Consider the following 22,059-nt stretch of genomic DNA (forward strand, 5'->3'; position numbering starts at 1 on the left):
TCTTACAGACTAGTCTGCAAAAAACTACTTCTTTGCGGTTTCCATTTAAGGATCACAAATGCTGTGAATTTGGTTTTCTTTATGCCCTAGTTATTAACCTTTTACGAAAATTAATTTCCTTTAAACCTTTTTTTTAAATCTTCATTAAATCTTATATCTCAGTTTAAATCTTCCCTAAAAAATCAAAGTAAATAAACTTAAAATTCAACTCACATTAACCAGGGTTAGTTCACTGGCTGTTTCATCCCCTAGTGGCAGCAGGGATGACACCCTTGGTGGGGAAATATCAAAATCCACAGCTGTATCCCCAAGATCCAAAAGTGATGGCAATGTTGTTCCATTGGTTACGCCCAATTTAGGCATTGGTCCAATACGCCAGACATGCTTTAGGTTCTCTTCATGATAAACCCTCAACGAATTATCCGACAGGAGGACAATCAAGTGACTTCCTGTAGGTGATTCAGGATGCCAACGCACCTGAAGAACCTCCAGATTAGTGTTGTTTGTAAAGAGACGATCATCGAGGATGTAAGTCCTGCAAAGAAGGTGAATTTCCCGTTGAATATCTCAAGAAAATTCCCTCCAACGCGGTGGGTTAATTGTTTAACGCGAAAAAGGGGTTGTTTTGAAGTGAAATTTATTGCTTCAACTGCCATATATTGTAATATTTGTCACCCCCCTCCTATTTTTGGAAGTATACAGTAAAGAAACTTTTCCCGTGTACTTGGAAAAGTGTATGAAAATGCACGTGAATATGAGAACCCGGTGAAGGGTTAATAATTTCTAATTAAACTCCCAAAGAGTCTGACAAAAATTAACTATCAAATATTTTACACTCAAACTCTTCGCCACCATCTTTATCGCCAAATTGGGTGGAAGATGAAAGAATCCTCCTATCCCTTTTAATGTCTTTTTGTGATATTTCCACTGCGTACAGCTCTTGGGGTGAAAGGAAGAAGACTCCACGTTGAGAGAGGTACCTACTATATGTGTAATTATTGTGTATTAAATGACTTTTGCACTGTATGGTGTATTTTCATTTTTAACCCTTCCACCCCCTCTCCAAAAGAACCTCTTCATTGTATGTATACGTAATCTACATATGTGGAAAATGTAAAATACATGTTTTTCAGTATAGAGAAGCTAAAACTTTTCGATTTATTTATACAACACAAACACCCAGAGAGAGACCCCGTACACAGTACTACATTGCGAGAGAGAGAGCGTATAGAAATGTATTCGAAACATTTAGCCCAAGAATAATAATTCAAGACAGTGATTAAGTCATAAAATTTATTAATCTAAAAGATTATGTGCTTAATTATGTAAGGAAATGTTGGAAAGTTATCACTTTTACGGGTATAATGTTTTCGTCCTCATCCCCTCCCTCCTCCCCACCGCATTTACAGCAGCGGCCTGCGCTGGAGATAAATACAAACCAAAGCCCTTTTCTATTTTTCTATCTAGAACTCAATTCTTCTTAATTCTTTCAAACCAGAAATCCTTTGGAATAGTATTGGTTGGTTCAATATTTATCCGGATTTCTAACCTAACATTTTTTTTTACCATTGCATTCAATGGGGATGAATGAGAGAGAAAATCAAAATTGTACTGAATTTATGTGAATATCTTAGGTTAGAAATCCGTGTAAAATATTGGACAAACCAATAGAAATATTTTTGATAAAATCAATAAATTATGCGTTATATGTAAAAACCAGGCGTTTCCATCTGATTTTCTGTCTATACTTTGTGCCAGTAGAGACGCCAGGTAAAAACTAGGCGCCTCCATCTTAATTCGAAATCAATTTTGATTGAAAGACGATTTAGAAAATTATAAGAACTTTAAGATGAAAATTCGAAACTTTAGTGAAACACCAGGCGCCTCCATCTTCATTTGTATTCAATTTTAATTCAAACGAAAACGAAAAAAATCCCCCATTTTCCACCTCAATACAAGATCAATTACATAGGTCTCTTGACATGAAGACCTTAGGGTTAGGGTGGGAAAAAAAATTTAAAAAAAAACCAGATCAATTTTAAAATAAGGGGTGTTTATCTGAATGAAAATATTCGGATTATTCGCCAAACAAATCAAAATATTCAGCAGATTGGTAGAGACTGAGGAGCAAAAGCCTGGAGTACTAAATTCTAGCTTAAGAAATGAAATTCAATTTAATACTTTTCCAGCTTAAATTTAGTACTTTTCCGATTGAACTCTCAGTATACTTTTCAGCTAGAATTTACTACGTTTTTGGCTAGAATTTAGTACGTTTTCGGCTTCAATTTAATACTTCGGCTAGATTTTAGTATTTATTGAAACTTCAATCTCAAGAAGTAAATTATATAATTAAAAGTACTAAATTCTAGCAGAAAACATACTAAATTCTAGCCAAAAACATAGTAAATAAAAGCTGAGAATGTTCTGAATTTAATTGAAAAGTGTACTAAATTTAAGCCCAAAAAGTACTAAATTCAAGCCGAAGTGCTAAATTTTAACTGAAAATGAGTATATTCAGATCTTTGGAAATATTGTGATTATTCGCCTATCTTCGGATTATTCGTTTAAACTGTCAAAATATTCGGCAGATAAACACCCCTTGTTTTAAAATAAATAAGAATCTTTAAAAAAAAAAAAACACCAGGCGCCTCCATCTACAATTAATAAACTAAATTTGGGAACAAAATTTCCAACATTTCAGCCGGAAAATTCCCTTCAGCGCAGGACTTTAATAAAATTTCATCATCTTCCCGCACCTATCATCAACATTTCCGTTGGAAAAACCACCACAAGCTCTCCCCATGAAGAAATTGCCATATCACCTCTTGACTCAAGGTGGAAGCACCTCCAAAACGATAGAGGAGAGACCAAGGTGGTGATGAAAAGTTTAATTATAGTTGCGGTACAGCGTGCAAAGGGGAACAAGGGAATGGTCCAACGCAGAAAAATCAGACAATTTCTCACTCACAAACAGAAAGATCAATTAGCCAAAAATCACAATGTGAAGAAAATGACAGTGATATCAGGTGAAATTCAACCTATTAAAAGTTTTTGTCATTCTCAGGGTGGAAAATTAAAAAGATATGACAGCTGAGGTGAGCTGAGAAATGTGACTTTTCGCAATAAATTAAGAAGCGGGTTATGCAAAAATTATATCAAGGTGTGGGCGGAGGTCAAAAGGAGGAGCAAAAGGTGGTTGGTTATTTTGTATATTTTAAAATATTCCATCTCATCAACTTTGGGAGTCCTGTCTTACTTTTTTGGCAAGCAAAAATAAAAATCCTCACCCATCAAAAGGTCCAACATTTCACCCTTCCGTGCACGATAACTTTTGCCCGTATCGCCCGCCCCCAAACCATCTTTGCGCACCCATTTTGACGACAATTTATATTCCAAAATGTATAATAATATCATCATCTCTCCGTCGTGAGCCACTGTGTTACTCAAAACTCATTGAAATTTCCACCCATCATCCCTTTTTTGGGTGCGGGGTACGCGCGAAAAAGTAGGATGTGTGTGTGTGCGGTGGAAGTTGGCGAAAAGAGGTAAGAAATATACATTAAATTAATCCAAACTTGCTAACTTGGCTAATCTCAAAATATTAAATATTCAAATTATGTTTTATTTTCTTCATTAACATTTATTTGATAAATATTTTGAACACTGAGTGCTATTCCTCGTTTACAGCTCCTTTTCTCCATCTACCACACCGCACTGTAACCCCCAACACACCCCATTCATATTGGCCACCCCCCCCCATCCCCTAATTCCCTTGGATATTTTCGAAATATTGCGACAAAAAGGGATGAATGGTAGAAGGATGAACCCGGTTGGCAAAGCAATGTTTAAAAATGAGTGATTTTTAATGATTTGGTAGTGAATTGTTTTTGCTTAATCAATAGCCTAGTTAGGGAAGGTGTAGCCGTTTAGGTTTTTCTGTAATCTGTAGACGTAAAATAAAACTTATTTCTACAGTAAAATTCACATGAAAAAGATTTTAAAAAGAGGATTTTTCAAACTTTGAAAGGAAACATGAAAAGTTAGAAAAATACGTTAAACTTTGAAAAAGAATGTCAAACATAAAAGAAAATCAACATCAAATATTAAAAAATTAAAGTTTGAAATGTCAAAATAAAATAAAAAAAAAACTCTTAAAAAATTAGAAAAGAATCATCAAATGTTCAAAAGAAACGTAAAACATTACAAAGGAAGATTCTAAATTTAAAGTATCAGGCATTAGAAAACAAATATTAAAAGTTAGAAAAGAAAGAACTAACTTTGGATAAAAAATTAGGAGGAAAAATTAAAACGGTAAAATGCTAAATAAAACGATAAAAAATAATAGCAAACGTTCAAAAAATCATCAAATGTAAGAAGAAATATTAGAAGGTAAAAAATAAATGATTTTTCAGAAAAATCATAAATTGAAAGTTATGCAAACAATGAAATTTTGGAGCGAACTTATCTTACTATTTTTAACAGTGTAAATTGAAACATTATTGCAATCAATTATGTGATGCAGAGAGTACCGTAAATGTTTTTGAAGTGACCTTTCTCTTGGCTAATAAATTCGCATGGTGACTCGCATTCTTTTGTACTATGAAATTTAAAGTAAAATTAAAGAGATTTTAAGTTAGTAAAAGGACATTTAGTGAAAACAGTGTGGCAAGGAACCATTCCTGCATCTCCGGACGTACTCAAAGGAGGAACCACTGATCTATCGAAGGAAGAAATTGATCAACGTGCAGGAGGAAGAGAATCACAAAGAAATCCATCCTCGTGTCGCCCACCAGCAAAGATCTTTCACACCTGAAGAAATTTTTGGCCCAATTCAAGCCAGAGGGCACATTTATTAATTAGCTGCATATAATTCCAGGTGGGTGGACGCCGAGTGAGTTCATTGTCAAAGTCGTTGAGGTTCTAATTTCTTTATTTATTGGGAATATTCCCCAGGTGCGCATACACTGTGAATGATTAAAGCTTGATGTGATCTTTGCTAATCTATATTGGAAATATTCTTCAGGTAATTTGCACAATGATATAAGAACAAAGAATATTCATAAAAAATCATTTTTTTTAATTTTTAAAATAAAGGAAAATTGAGAATTGTTGGATTTGAGTTTCTAAAGAAAAATTACATATTTTTAAACTAAAAATAATAAATTGCGATTTTTAGTGTCTAAATTCGTTAAAAATTTTATCTAACAAAAACGTCAAAAGCTTGAAAACAAGGTAATCAAGCCTTAAAAAACATAAGTTAAAAAAAAACAAGTTCAAGTCATTCTCAATTCTTTTTCCTATGGCGTAAGAATAAACTGATTTCAGCTGTTCCTCCGGTTCAACCGGGATAGAATCAGCGGGAGGAGATTCTTCTGCCCTCTTGTAAGATGATTCTTACCATATAAACTTGGAAATGAATGAAAGAGTGACTTTTGGCTGAAGAAGAAATCCCTTCTTCAGCATCCAACGGCGATATTTGACGATATCTTATGGGCCGTACCACCACCTCATTTCATTCCACCCACTTTTTCACGCACAACCCCCTCCCAGGCCGCTGTGTGAGGATTCAAATGGAAATAGGAGAAACGTGGCATCAACTTTAGGCGTTTGTGACTCCATCCACCCAGTCATCCAAGTGGATAATGTATTTTGTATGTTGATTTTATAGGTGAAAGGGTTTTTGGAAATGGCCAAAATTTTCACTCCCCCCTCCCCATCCCGTCATGCTCATCATATTTTCAACCCTTTGTCACATCAAACCCCGCGCGCATGGTGTCCTCCTCCCCCTCTCCATCAAAAGGCAACTTGAGGGGCAACAGATGACTATAGACGCCCAAAAACCACGAGGAAAGACACCACCAAATGATACCAGAGATGAGGCAATTTTGTCAAAATTCCTCCTCTGTGTCTATGAAATAAAACGAGGTGTAGTATGATAAGTACCAGATATCATATCATGTGTCAGCCGATTATTATAATACAACACTTTCACTTTTGCCTCCTCCATCCACTGAAAATACAAAACTTCTCATTCCGCACACCTTCAGCCACATTGCTACCCATTAAAAATCTTCCCCAACCTCAATCCTTTCCCTTATCCATTTCTGCACCACCACCACCCCCTTTATTCATTCCGCAATGTGTATAAATTGATATTCTTTACGCATTTTCATGTGCCCTCTTGACGGTGAAAAATAAGCGCTGAGAAAGAGCTTTGAGGATGTTGTGGAAAATAACTAAGGATGGGTTTTTCACGCATAGATTATACACGTGTGTTTCTCACGTGAAATATAATTAGGAATTCTAATCAGGCGATTTAAAATAATTCGCTAATTTAAAGTTTAGCATCCACACCAACATTATACGTCGCAATTTTATATTATAATACATACATATTTATTAATACGAAACCCTTTTTCATATCAAAACTCAACCTCCCCACAAGAGGCTGACTTTTAGCATTTTCTAATTACCCCAAATGTTCTAAGTGTTCCTCATCTTTGTATCCCTCTTATCGTTGTGATATGTGAGCTAAAACGCGCTTTTCCACACACAAACTCACACCCCAAGAAAAAGTATTTATCCCATAAATTGCGCCAATCTTCTTCAATGTGACTTTCTCACGTCGATTGTGTTTACTTTTACGAAGAACTTTGAGGTGTGAACTTGATAAGAAATTCTATTTTCTTAAACTCTAGAGAACTTATGAATTGAATGTTGTAGTTAACTGACAATTTTTGGAGAGAAGAAAATTAATTATTGAAAAAAAATCGACAAGTAGCTATTTATCTGTCGAATATTTTGGTCTCTTTTTAGCCAATCATCAGAATATTTCTGAAGATCTGAATATTTTACTTCACATGAATATTTTTTTTTACTAAAACCCGAATAACTCAAAACCGAAAAGATCCAAATACGTATTTAGGACTTTCTGATTTGAATTTAGTGTTTTTAGGCTTGAATTTGCTACTTTATGACTTTAATTTACTACTTTTCAGTTTGAATTAAGTCCTTGTCTTTAGGCTTTAAATAATTAGTTGGTATTCCACTTCGTGACGAACACCAAATTATTTTTTCTTAAAGTTTCATTTGAAAATAAAATATTTTTCGGCTTGAATTTAGTCTTTTTTTTTGGGTTGAATTTACTACCAGTTGGCTTGAATCTAGAACGCTTCGGGTTGAATTTACTATTCGGTTTGATTTAAGTCTTCATTTTTTTTTAAGATTCATTTAAACATTTTTTGGCTTAGACTAATATTTGCAGTTTCTTGGCGAATCAACCGAATATTAGAAAATAATCCGAATATTTACAAAGATTCGAATAATTTTATAATTATTTCTAAGTAATAAAATAATGGAAAGAATAAAATAGAACAATCCACTAATCGTAAAGAATAAAGTAGAATTTTATTTGAGAATTAAAACTCCTCAAACTCTCATAAAATTGAACTTTCCTAATGATTGACTGACTTCGTATAAAGCTTAGGAGCTTTTTTTTATACCTACATTATAAAGTGAAATGACAATGTATGAATAAAATTCAATCAATCATATTTTCATTTGTGATGATGATGATTAATTATTCATGTTGATATTCAAAACAGAGCGAGAGAGGGAATAAAATGTCTTTGAGAACTTGTCTTGCATAAATTAAAAAGTAATTAAAAGCAATCAGAAACAGTAGAATACTCCATTGCAAAGAGATATTTTCGGCAATTGAAAGCACACACCAAACCACCCCCTCTCCGGCATTGCAACCCCTTAGCAATTGTCTCGTATTCAATAAACCATCAGCCGCATAAATTGAATCTTCATCTCCTCTTCTACTACACAACCGACACAACACAACAATCAAAGACATGGAGTTGCAATTAAAATTCGATGGTGGTTTTTGGCAAAATGAAATATATTTCACATCATCCTCACACCCCCTGGAAAAAGCCCTCCCTTTGGGTGGAAAATTTTCATCACAAGAAGTTCCATTGAAATAATAATATGGAGAATGCGGAGAAAATAATTTATATATAATTTCCATGAAGATTAATTTATTGAACGTTGTATGAGACAATGAATTCATTTACAAGCACAATTGAATGAATCGAATTGTTATTTAAAATTTTGCACAGATCAGAAAGGAAAATCCCCCACTGTGACCACCCCTCCGCAGCCCCTCGGCCAACGCCAAAATATTATTTTTTTGGCTCAAGAAGTTCATGGAAAATGCAAATCAAATTATTCTTGAATATTAATTTTTCCTTCCTCACAATCCATTTCTTTTCCCCCTCAGTGAATTTTCTCTGCAGGAAAATTGTATTTTAAGAGAAATTAATTGCCAAAGGGATGAATGATTTTACTAATTGGATCACGACTAGTGGTCAAACGTCTCTCACACATGAGGATTTTCCTACAAGGAAAACAAGTAATTTATAATAAATAAATTCCTGCACAAACACACACCTTTTGACACAAAATTGATGAGGAAAACTCGAAGAAGAAAAGCACACCTCTACAAGAAAATTTTATTACATTAACCCCTGTGGCTATTTATTACTCCACCTTCGCGCAATTTCAATTTTCAAACGGCTTCACAGCAAATTAAATGGGATTTATACTTGATGAAAGATGAACTTTATGTGAGTCCTATGGATTAATCGCATTGTTTTCAGATCGTTGAGCCCTAAATGCGATTTGCATCAATCTCTTATGCAATGAATATTCATCTTTCATGTCGTTTGTTAGCTTCCGCATCCACTGTTCAGTGAAGAGCCCCTAATTACATTGGACTAAATAGCGTTGAGTTGAATGAAATTTAAATTTAATAAAAGAAAAGTTTTAAATTTTCCTTTTACGAAAATTGCGGTTTTTTCTATATATTTTAATGTTTGTTGTATGTTTAATGTTTCAGCCGTTTTAATGTTAAATATTTCACTGCTAGAGGGCGCTATTTATTTACTATATAATTCCATGAATTATATAGTTGAAAAGATCGTTTATTGTGTAAAAATTAAAGTCAAGATAATTTAAAAAAAATAATGAAAATCTTTTTAGAAAATTTTTAATTAATTTTTGACTTTTTGTACTGTATTGTGCTAAACAAATTATCAAGAGATGGCGCTAGTAGGCAAATACATTGCAAAATACGCAAAATACTTAATCAAGAGACTTTATTCTAACTACAACAAACCATAATAATAATGACAATCTTTCTAATCAATTTTTGATTATTTTTTCCTAAACTGTACAGCATGTATCAAACAAATTACCAACAGATGGCGCTAGTAGGCAAAAACATTGCAAAATTCTTAATCAAAAGATTTTTAATCCAACCATAACAAACCCTTTAGCAAATGAATTACATCTGCAAGCTTGAAGGGATAACAAACAACCCCCTTTCGCACAAACTAAAAAAAAACTCCAAAAGCATGGCCTAATAAAATTGAATTAATTAGATAAAAAAAAGAGAACGACAAAGCAGGATATTAAAATACAAAAATTATTCTTTTGCATATAAAAATTCATTCTCCTCCCTTATAATTAATCCCTTTTAATGTGTGTTTGTCTCACAGAAAATGGTGTTCTCCACTTCTAAACGAGAAATGGCAGAAAAGACAATGAAAAAATTATATACAAAAGCCTCTTAGCTTACAATATTATATTTTTTTTGTTACCACACTTGGCCCCCTTTTAGGATTCTCATGAATACCACCCCTAAATCGTTTATCCACCCACTCACACAGCAGCATATATCAACACCACAGAATAAAACGCGGTGGATACAACCCTTTTTCGCTAAATATTTCATATTTTTTCTGCACTCAAACCACTAGGAGTCTTTCTTCGGCAATTCACCAAGAGAATTTAACCATTCTAGTGCCTTGGACAAGTGGTGTAGATGCCACATTTTGAGTTTTTAATACACCCACATATACCCAACTCCTTTACCCCCCGGAACTGTAGAGTGATATTTTATATGTCTTTCTTCTACAATTTTTTTTCAGTTCAACCCCTTTATATTTTTTGCAGGGGGTTCCTCACACCCTCTCTGGAGAGCTGTGGAAACGTATGTATAATCCTTTTTTTTGTAAAAAAAAAAATAATAGAAAACACCCTTTGCTCGGTGAAGAGGGTAGTTAGAAGATGAGCCACACAAGAGACGTCACACATAAAAATTCCCCAGACAAGGCACAAGACCATGCAAAGCGAGCAAAACCAAGAGACCTTCCCAGAGACCATTTTTGGTGGATATAAAGTACAAAATGCCATTGCTTAGTGTATTTTATTTAATGAACCACTCCACCCACGCCACAATCCACCAAAAATATCTGGGTAGACGCGCCTCGTACGTAGGGATTTGAGATAAAAGAAAGTTGTGCTGTGTGATCAACCCCTAAAATTTCTACAAGGAAAATTTAAATGTTTGTGAGAGCTGAGGGTTTTGAAGCAGTAACCCCAAAAAATTGGGCATTTTATTGCAATTTTATGACAATAAAAATTAAAATATGGATCAATTCCCTGCGAGTCATTAAGGGATGTTCTTCCCTTTTTCTTTTTCGCATTTTTATTTAACTTCGTGTTGTGTATAAAGTTGAATGGCCCATCAGTGAAAGTTGAGAGTGAAAGAAGCTAATTAGATAATTTTTATTGAGTCCCATGTGCTATGAATTAATTTCATCCATCCCGGCTGACAATGTTGCTGCTCTTACAGCTTGATGAGGAATTTTATATTTTATATCAATTTATTTATTCTTGTAATGTCTTGAGAATTCGAAGGAATTATCTTTTTCTTGGAGAGAAGGAAATTAAATTTTGTTATAAATTTTTCAAATTAAAAGAAATAAAATAAAAGTGAAAAAGTACAAAAAAAACGTATTTTAAGCATGAATAATTAATAAAATTAAAATTAAGCATGAAGAAAATTAATAAAAAAAAATATTTCCTAAAAAATTCAGCAAAATATCCTTTTTAAGCATTGCCGTACGGGATATTATTATAACTTCCAAAAGGATATGGCTTGCAACTCCTTTTTGTGCCCTTTTATTTGCTACAGTGCGCGCAAAAAGATGCATAAAAGGATGAGATAGACAACTTTAATGATTTTTTTAATTAAATTAAATTAATGCAAAATATAGAGAGGAATCCCTGACAGTGAGCGTTTAATTAATTATCTCCCACTTTCTGGACATTGCCATCTCTCTCTCACTCTCTCTCTGCCTTTGGGGGTGCCAACCTCCCTTGCTTGACTCCGTGTAGTATCACAATAAATTATCGAGAAATGTAGCGAAAAAGTGAATATAAAATTCTACTCATAGCCATCCCCATTCCTCTCATCAACTGTAGACTGTTTTTTTTACACACACAATGAACCACCCACCACCCATTTATAAATGCAATACCACCCCCACGAAACCATCGAGATAGAGGAAAAAGGCAAGACACACAACGTGGGTGAGAGGGTGTGTGTAAAAAAAATTGCCGAGGAAAATATATGAATGAGAAAAATATCACGACAGAAATATAATAATTAAATTCGTGTCCTAGAATCATGCTATCTCATAAATTAGCTGAAAAAAATGTGACTGCAAAGTTCTCCATCCCCATCGACCTACTCTCCACCTTTTAAGGGAGATTTTTCAACTATATTCCATTTTACAAATTTTTTAACTTTCTCTTTTTGTACAACGATTGATCGTATCATGGTCCATACAAGGGATTCTGGAAGGGTCATATCTGTGTTGGGGAACATACGTGGGGCAATTTTTATACAAGAGAAAGTTGACTTTGAGGCACAAAAAAATCACTTGGAATGAAAAAAAGCTCAAAAATTCAAATGAAAGCAATTATTAACACTTTTACTTTTTTTAAAGATTTCTTAAAACAGATTTTTCCTTATTTTGAAAAGAGATTTTTAATCTATTTCAAATAAACAAATTTATTTGTTTTTATTTCCTCTCACATTACGTATTAAATATTAATTTCCACAACCCCTAACATGAGAAAAAGAAATTTTCCACCATTGGTTTTTCTACCACGATTTTCGCGCCCCTGCAGATACATCACAAAAATGGAATTTCCTCCATTTTCATCTCACTTCATTCCCTTATCCTTTCGCCCATACATTTCATCATCATTCCACCCCCTCTTCCCTGGGGGTACACAAATGCATCCACCTCATGCAGAAGTGGCAAAAAAAATCATAGCAAAAAGTGGTGATTTAAAAGTAATTAGAAATATTTCCATTATGTGGTTAATGGTGTGTAATTTTCATCACGAAAAATTCTCACACTTTTTCCCAACATTTCCACGCGCGGCAAAGCATTTTTCCAACGACCACTAAAACTTTTTCCTCTGTGGTTCTCTCTTTCATTGCGCTTCAGCCTCGTGATTTATACCAATAAACATTTTTCTGTATTAGCACGTTTCCTCCTAGCTACCTACAAATGTATCTACATTACATATGTATAAAAATGTACGTCTGTTGGAAAATTTAAGTGATAAAAAAATCTCCGGGAAAATTGTCTGAAAATTAATCAGAATATCTTTCATTTTAGAGCAAAGATTTTTTTTTGATTTTTTAAAAGCTTTTTTTTCGAATTCATAGAGAAAATATTGTATTGAAATAATTGCTTTAGAAATCTTTTTTTACTATTTTATTTTACAAAAGTAATTTTTCTACTCATTTTTTATGAATTATCCTGCAAGATATTTTCCTCTCCTCGAGAAATTTTGGGTAGGGTTACCACCTCGCATTACACTCTACCCCGGAGATTTTACCTACCCCACCTTAAATTTTTAAATGTGAGTTATACTAAAAATTACGAATTTTTCTTATATAAAAAATTAATTCAGTTTTTTTTATTTCCAAAAATTTAGTTCGGTTTTTGTTTATAAGTTTCGTTTTTTTAACAAACTCTTTTATCATAAGGGATCGGCTTGAATTTCTTTTAAACCTTCAGTTTTAATGCTCAGCTGTGTTAAGCCTGATTTAAGTAATAAAGTTAAGCCATTTATTAAGCCAGACCTATTTTTTTAATACTGAACTTTAGTTTGTTTAGGTCAGACTTTTAAGACGCATTCAAACTCAGTTCAGCCTGATCTAACTTTAAAACCTAAAAAACCTTAAGTCTACAACAAGGACCTTGCCTAAAAATCTTGGGACTGACTTTAAAAACTAAAACCTAGTTTAATGAAAACTGTAGTTTAGCTTAGAGAAGTTTATTCTGGTTTAGAAAGACTCAGATCTGGCAATCCGGAGATCATACCCTAAAACCCGAAGTCCTCGGGTGAAATCACTAGAGGTGGTAACCTTAATTTTGGGTCAATTTGTAAAGAATTTCATTCATTTTAAGATAAATTAATATTTTTAAATGGAAAATCTCTTTGATTTTATCTTGATACGCCAAGCTCCTTTATAATCAGAGTTATCGAGATTTTTAGCAAATCGTATGATTTTTTTAAAAATAAATTCCTAGTAAAACTAACTTTCCTTATTCAGCCAGAAAAAATATCCTTCAGACATGGATAAGATTCTTCCTCATTTCATCATGATTTTAACATCATTTGAAAAGGATTCTCTTTTCCTCATTCAGTTAATTTTCTCAAATCTACTGCATCATCTCATTTTGCATTAGAAGTTTTCATTGAATTCTATTGCTTTTTGCGGGTAATGCGGGTGGAATTGGAGTGAATTGTGGGTGGTGGTGTTTTCTACTGTATACATTCCATCGAGAGAGGCGGGGGGTGGAAAGGTGAATATATAGGGAATGAGAATTATGAAAAGGAGTGACTATAGGGGTATAAGTTCAACGTTGAACTTTCAACAAAATATGACTTTACCGCTACATGGTGCACTAAACAAACGCTGAAACTAATCCAATGTACTTGAATGGGAATGCGATGTTGGGTGGATTTGAGCAAATAAGGGTGGCGGGGTGTGTGTGTGTGGGGGTGGTATGGGGTGCTTAGTATTACTGTGAGTTTGAAATATCCTCCGGAATTCAATGTGTTGTGAATTCATTCAAGGTTTCGAGGAGCGCGCGTGGAGAGCAGAAAGGATACATATTAGATAAACTTGCAAGTTTCATTTGAGAAGTTGGAGGTGAGATTTTTGAAGAGGGGGGTGGGAAGGTGCATACACCGCCAACGTAGAGGGGGTGGGGGCGTATGGCCCGGAGAATGCGAAAATGTCAGTGAGATGCTTTTTGGTGTTCTTCTCTCAATGCTATAAAAGGAGAGAGGAGGATTCTGTATGTGGAATGCATGAACCAGGGAGGATGACTTGTCTGGAGCAGGGTACAGGGTGTGTGTGTGTGTGTGTGTGTGGCAAAAGGATAAAAGAAAATTTCATGAGGAGTTGAGGGAAAATTCAACGCGGAAAATTCAAAATTCAACTGCAACTGTACATAATACCCAGAGAGATGGGTGAATGAGTTAAGAGTTAGGGTGGCTGGGGGGTGAATAGCTTTGGTGTATTAAATAGTAGATATGCAAACATTCCCGCATTTAATTTGCGAAAGCCACAAGATAATAATTGCGAAATTTACAATTAATTTAACAAGGAAATTTGTTAGCTGACTTCTGGTACTTCTGAATGTTTATTCTTGATTCTATTTGCCAGAGTTATAGTTTTCCCTCTCCGGCATTCGCGTGTTTACAAATTTCTCCTCACTGGCTGAATGCTCTTCTTGTCTTTCACTCCCATTTTGCTTACTTTACACCCCCCCCCCGCTTTCCCCCCATCTTCGTTCCTCAAGCATGGTTTCCCTACCGTTTCAGCCAACCCATCAGCGATGTTAGGCTTTTCGGTGAGCTGAGATGACGCCGAGGGACGCTGTGGGTTGGATTTTGGATGCGAGAAGAGCTACCTACTCATTGCATACTCCACTGTATAATAATACGAAAGCAGAGCATCCGTGAAAATGTTTCAAAATAAAATTAACGGTGTAAACTTTACGCTCTACTGGACATTACCATAGTTCTGTGTATAAACACAACATTTTTCGACTTGATCTTGGCTTTTAGAATTTACTTGAAAATTTCAAAATTTATTCAAATTCATGAATATTTTAACGAGACGAAATTGTCCGATAAGAGGCTCAATTTTGGCAAAGAGAGTTTCCAGTGAAAGAATTGCGTAGCACAGATCTTTCTCAATTCTATTATTTTCAATTTAATTAAATTCTCCAACAATTGAAGACATCTTCTCGGTGGTTTTTAGGGCTCAATTTTATAGGGAAAGCCATGTGCTAAAAATGAATTTTATTAATTAAGCTTTACGCATCAAAATTTGACTTGAATTCACAGAGAGCTTTTAGCTTCTTTTCCACTATGATAAAGCTCAATTCGCTTCATGGGGTGAGATTTACTAGTCAGACAGTCTTAAGTTTTCTTACGAATTTTTTAGTTTTCTTGAAAATTCTTATGTAAAACTTAAGATTCCTTTAGGAAAACTAAGGAAAACTAAAGAAAACTTAAGTGAAGTAAGGAAAAGTTAAGATTTCTTGAGTTTTTTTTTAAAGAAAACTTAAGATATCTTAAGTCAGGCTGAATTATGTTATATTGTATATTTTTTTTGGTGATTTTTAAGAATTTCTATGTCTCAAGACGATCAAGAGATTTTTTTTTTAAACTTGAAATAGAAAATTGTGATCGTCTCAAGACATCGAAATTCTTAAAAATCACCAAAAAATAGTACATTTTGCCTAATTCAGCCTGACTTAAGATATCTTAAGTTTTCTTTAGTTTTTATTAAGGAATCTGAAGTTTTTCTTAAGAAAACTGAAGAAATCTTAAGAATTCTTAAGGAAACTTAAGACTGATTAGTGAATTTCACTCATGGTTTGATAATTTACAAAATTCTTTTAAATAATAAAATATTCTCAAAACAAAAAAAAAAAAACATTTCCTGCTAGAGAAAAATCAAACTTTTCAAGTAAAAACAGAACAAAGTAAATATTAAATAAATAAATGTAAAATTCAGTAACGGAACAACCTTTAATTTCACCTCTTTTCCCTTAATTTTCACCCCGCAATACATAGTCATATACGGGAGGGGGGGGGGGGGTGGAATAAGCCACTACATTGGGGGAGTCATGTGGACATCCTACATAATTTGCATAGCAGCCGAAAAAGAGCACAAAGTGGCATAATAGGCCAATTTTGGTGATTTTTTCCTCCAACAACGTCAAAAGATGAATAGTTTATGATTTTGGTTCGCTCTAAAAAATTAAATTAACCGTTTAGTGTCACCCACCTACCCCCCCAAAAAAAAAGCTCTAGAGCTTAGAGATTGCGGGTGGGTGTAGGTAGGTTTAAAAAAAACGAGCAGTGAAAGAGCTACATTGAATATAATCCTGTTGGTGAAATGAAAATAAACTGGGAAAGATGTAAAAAAAAATTCAGCTCTTCGTCATCCATTTTATATACTTTTGCATCCATTTTTTTTCGTAATCTAATCAACAATTCCTCCACAAACATACCACATACTTCTTTTTCAACCACCCCTTTCACCTTATATTCACCTGCTGCCCTCTTATACGTCTTTCATGAGCCTATAAAGTCCATCGCGTCATTGTTTTAGAGTTCAACTCTTTCTTTTTTTTCTGAGCGTCTAAAAAGCCACGGAGAAGCTACAAAATTTCATTGGGAGCCCCATAAACTTTAAATAAACAATTTTAATCACTTCGCGGACCAACGATGTATCACCTCCGTGCGAAAGGGTTGCGCAGAAGACACAATGAGGGTGCGAGGTGGTTGTGAAAAAAAGAAAGAAAATTTTCCGTGATCGTGATGATGCATAAGGGAATGGCAAATTGGGAAAAATTGCCGAATGCTTCGCACTAAATTTCAAATCTCCCACCCACGGAAACACCTAAAAAAAATCCCCCCACCTCACCTGCGTGTAAATAGCCAACCCCCGTCCTCCCTTTAGCTGTAGGACTATGCCACAAACAATAAGGGAGCTCTTGTTGAATGAATGAACCAAAAAAAAGAGACCAAGAGTGGAAGCCCCAGTGTTGTAATGTCTATAAAAGCCAGAAAACCAAAATTGCTACTTGCTGATAACGTCAAGTGGAAAATATTAAAATGCGCTTCACAACCCTTTTCCGCACACCCCCACCCACACTCTTTGCTGAAAGAGAGAAGAAAAAAAATTCTGCCTCGTGATATGTAAACCTCGAGACTTCTTCCAAGGAGGTTCTTTCATTTATAAATTTTATCAGTTCCAACTTGTGTTAATTACACCCACCCACACCCAAAGACATTCCGTGTTTTTTTTTTCAACCCTTTCGCGTAGTTATCTATTGATTTATTGGCAGACGACTTTGCTGCTGCTGCGAGAAAAAAAAGAGGCGTGCGTGACTCCCCCTCAAAGTTCTTTCACCAAATGAATCTGAAAAAAGGGTTAAACTGGAGATAACGCATTGAGGTACAGGAAAAAAATTGCGAGGGATGATTTTGAGGGGAGAGTGCGAGAAGAGAATGTTGGAACACGTTTTTATGAACTAAAACCCCATCATCTATTGCTGTAGAAAACAAGGGGTTATAAAATTTACTGTGTTATTTTTTTTACCGCGATTTACCTCAATCTACTAAACATAGGCTTGTGGTGATGTACCCACAAAGACAATACATCGATGAAGGGTTAATTACACGGAGGGGTGTAATTTATTTTTAACTACAGGTGTAATAAATTGAATAAATAATTTTGAGCATTAAATAATTGAAAGATTTATAAATTGAATTTTAATTTGAACTAAGAAATTTCAACACAAACAATCCTTTTTTAACGCCAGGCTTCGCTTTCGTATTTTATTACATCCAATAATTATGTCTTCTATTCTCATTAGAAAAATTTTAATATTCAGAAATTCAAAATAAATTTATTTTACACTAAATAAGTACTTAGGGGAGAGCGGGGTTAAAAAATGCACTTAAGAGTTTAGAAAAAGCTTCAAATATAATATTTTCTAATTTTAGATCATTTTATTCTATCTAGCTTGGAAATATGATATTTTAGACTTTTTAAAAAACCCTTAAGTGACTTAATTCGCCCCGCCCTTCCCTACGGTTGTGTAAAATATGTAATTAATCTTAGAAAGTATAATATTAGATCATGTTGTGTTAAAATATCATTCTCTCCAATACAGTAAATTGATATTTATTACTTCACAGTTACATGTAAAATAAGTAATTAATTGTAAGTGTATAATACTAGATCTTATAGTGTTATGTGTACCATTTATTGACGTAAGAGATTCTCAAGGGATCAAGAATTAATAATAATAATAAACTAATAAAGCAAATTGCTTTTCGAAAAACTCTTAAAAAATACACGTAATAAAACATCAAAAAGCCAATATGACCGTGAATTAATACGACATCGAGATTCACGGAAGAAAAAGAAAGAAGCAGAAAAAACCAACCCTTAACCACCATCTCTGGAGACACACAAAATTTATAATTCAGGAAAGAGTTTAGAACGAAAAGGATAGAATGTAGGGGTACCTTAAGAGATTGATGCTGTAAAATTTTTGTTCTTCCCCCCACCCACGCATTTCTTTTATTCCAACAAGAAAAAACCCTTTTTTGTGTGCCTGAAGAGTGTCGGATAAAATGTGGATATAGCATAAATTATTCGTTTAATTAAGGACAAATAAAATATAAAATTCCCATTTTACCACACTCTGGTGTAAAAGGCGGAAAAAAAAGAAAAAGTGTCCTTCAGCAAATGAAAATTCTTCTTTTTTCACACCTGCTGCTGTCTTAAAAAAAAGGGGGTTGTGTGGTTGGGGAATTGGAGTTTATCGCTAATATTGTCGAACAATGATACGGAGTGGAGATAAATTTCATCCTGCAGGAGTGTCTTAGTGCAAATATTTTAAGAAAATCCTCATTGTTTGAGAATTTTTCCGGGAGAAAAACAAACTTCCATACAACGATTGAAGGGGTTGAAAAATGAAAATTCCAAATGGTTACCACAGCAGGTGGTTGGGGGAGGATTGTCTATATTTCTGTCTCTCTCTCTCTCTTTTTGGGGTGATATGAGAAAAAAGCTCACAGCATGATTGTGGGTGGTTTGGGGGCGAAAAGTCGAATAGAAAATGGGCTTTAAGTAAAAGATGAAGCATATTACATACACGCATCCCTCACAAAAGGGGAGTGGGTGATTTTTGGTGCTAAATGTGTGCAAATATAAAAGCGTGTCATTGAGTGAAAGGGTTCTGCGTGTATGGGGGATGCCTTTCGCCATTTCTCGCACCATCATTTCCACACCAAACCCTTTGCCATGGAGGAGAGCACACTTTTAATTTAATATTATGCCTATACCCCAAAATTTGCTTATAAATTGTCAATTATTTATATACTTTTATGACAGTTTACTTTAATGCTAATCATATTTCTCTTCATGCTCCATCCCATTTTAATATTAAAATGATGTTTTATCTAACACTAACAGAAATTTCCAGGAATACACACGCACCACCCCCTCGGTCCCTCCCTCATGCTACAACACCCCACTGAAAAAGAGCACGCGCCCCTCTGTGATGCGTACGAAGGGTGGGTGGGAGGTAAAGGGTTGTGCGTTATAAAGTGCGAAAACGGTGGAATGATTTTGAAAAGGCACAACCACGCACATGATGCGAAAGATGCCACCCGCAACCCAAAAGTATTGTCACACATCACACTCATATCGTTAAAATGATGACAGAGTGAATATCAAAAATCATTTTATACCATCAGCACCATATCCTGCGTGTATGAGCTATAATGCAACAAGGAGCCACCAAAGGATATATTATTATATTATTCAAATATACAATTTTTGGTAAAATTATGATGGTTATTAGCCATGAAATTTAATTACAAAACGAAATTATATCCAATGAACAAACCATCGCGTAATACTCTCTGTGTGTCTATATAGTTTTGCCAAGAAATAAGAGAGAGGAGAGTTGCAAAATGTGATGAGAAAAGCATTTACAAGAATCTTCTACAAGCTCTTGGTACACTTATGATGGAGTTTTGGCATTTCAACCCCCTCCCAGCATCATCATTTAACTAAAATTACATTTCATTGAGAGATGGGGTGAACCTAGGTTAAAGTTTCCATTGGATATGAGAAGCAAAAGAGAGAGAAAGAGGAAACTTCCATGGTAATAAAATATTTCAATGATGGGCTAATAACCTAAGAGGATAGAATTCGTCTTATAAACCTCACCGTACTAATGAAAATTTAATTTAAAATTAACTATTAAACTATACATTTTCCTCACAATTTTAAATACCTATCTACTTTTTTGGAATCTGAAGCTCTGATTTTAAATAGTTTTTTGTATGAAAATAGGCCAAACAGTCTTCGAAAAAAAATTGGTCTAAATAACCAAAGTAATCTGTCATATGGCATTTTAGCCAAATTATTTCAGTATTTATAACTGATTCATTAGGATAAATTAACTGAATTTGATTAATGAAAGAATGAAAACGCCGATATAATGGTCAAAATGAATGAAGTCATTTGGTCATAAATATGCAAAAGTCTAAAAAAACAGAACTTTTTTGGCTAATATAACAGAATGAAACAGTAAAGAAAGTTGAAGTTATTCAGTGAATTAATACTATTGGCAAATTGAAACAGCTAATTTAGCAAAAGGTAATCAGTTACAATAACAGAAGCTATTTGGTGTCAGGAAAAAAGCGAATTTAAATTGCCAAGAAAGCTGAAGTTAATCAGTGAAAAGGAAATAAGACCAAATGTTTTAGTCCCGATCTTCCACCATAAGAATTGGTAAAAAAGACAAAAATATTTATTAAATTAACAGAATGAATTAGTTAAATTTCATTCCGCTAAGTGCTTCCACCATTTAATTTCATCAAAACGACCGAAATGCTCTAGTAAAATTGACTAAATAATTCAGTTAAATCACCTTGCTGGAGTGTTTCAACCATTTGAATTGGTCGACATGACCGAAATACTTCAGTGAAAATGACAAAATATTTCAGTTAAAACGTGTAGCGTGAGTGCTTTAACCATTTTAATTGGTCAAAATCAATGAAGAAAATGGTTAAATATCTTCGACCAAATAAATTAGTCAAAATACTCTCGCTGAATAAAATGGTCAAATATTCACTAAAAAAAATAGTTAAAATAACCAAATTTTTGACCAAAGTAAATTGGTGGAAGATCGAGACGAGACCGACATTTTCTGTAAAAAAAGCTAAAATATTTTTAACAGTGAATTTAAGATTCTAAAAACGTCGAGATAGATTCAAATATTCTTCATTTCCAATTTGAAAATATTAGAAATAAAAATAAAATCCTTTTATTATTCAAGTAGTTATTCTCTTCTTGCAACACTAATTACTAATTTCTTGCTTCATTTCCTAAACTTTTCAAAAGATCCGAAATTTATGTATAGAATTTGAGCCTTTTAGAAACATTCTCACATTTCGCATACATTCCTTATTCTCAGCATTCACCTCCTCATCTGATGAAACATTTTGTCAATGAAATGGAATTTCAAAATGAGAAGTTTTGCAGTGTGCATGTTGTGAGTTTGAGTAGGTGAGGTAGAAATTAAAATTCATGCTACTTTCTATGTCCAAAAGAAGTCAACATGAGTGGGAAGTTTTTGAAAATATAGTTCTCACATCAAACTTTGTGTATTCGTCATTAAAATTATAGGTATGGAGATACATATATGATACATTCACGATTCATATAAGAACCATAAGAACACACCTCTTTTGCTTTCTTTACATAAATTGTATGTAATATGTATGGAATACATGTAGTTTTATCCATATATATATAAAGTCAAATAACGCACATCAAAGCTTCTACATGTACAACCCCCATCATCTTTTCAAACTAAATCATCCCACGTTGGGGCTGTTAGTCACAGTGAAAAGTGGAGAGGAAGTCGTATGAGCCCGTTGTTGAAGGAGTATATGGAGGGCCTTTACTATAGAGGACTATACCATGAAGGGTGGGAGAGGTGTGGGAGACACAGAGAACATTGTCAAAGAACAAAAGGTTATTAAGAAATTTATAATTTTGAA

At 34.0% G+C, this 22,059-nt stretch overlaps 2 protein-coding genes across 8 annotated transcripts in view; one reads left to right on the forward strand and one right to left on the reverse strand.

Annotated features, from left to right (window-relative positions):
- Window positions 1-22,059, reverse strand: part of LOC129786570 (nuclear pore complex protein Nup88) — an 850,897-nt gene that overhangs the window by 759,996 nt on the left and 68,842 nt on the right. The window contains exon 3 of the mRNA XM_055821675.1: window positions 214-535. Coding sequence (XP_055677650.1) covers window positions 214-535 — 322 coding nt within the window. The remainder of the gene's footprint in view (window positions 1-213; window positions 536-22,059) is intronic.
- Window positions 4,548-22,059, forward strand: part of LOC129786593 (uncharacterized) — a 55,407-nt gene continuing 37,895 nt past the window's right edge. The window contains exons 1-4 of one of the 7 annotated variants that reach the window (XR_008750146.1): window positions 4,548-4,876; window positions 4,954-5,023; window positions 10,024-10,060; window positions 10,124-10,789. The gene's annotated coding sequence lies outside the window, so the exon portion shown is untranslated. Of the gene's footprint in view, window positions 4,877-4,953; window positions 5,024-5,325; window positions 6,404-9,998; window positions 10,796-22,059 lie in introns of those variants that run through there. The other 6 variants (XR_008750147.1, XR_008750145.1, XR_008750142.1 and 3 more) reach the window with 6 other exon arrangements.

Source organism: Lutzomyia longipalpis, chromosome 1 (assembly GCF_024334085.1).
Source record: "Lutzomyia longipalpis isolate SR_M1_2022 chromosome 1, ASM2433408v1".
NCBI classification, from domain to species: Eukaryota; Metazoa; Arthropoda; class Insecta; order Diptera; family Psychodidae; genus Lutzomyia; species Lutzomyia longipalpis.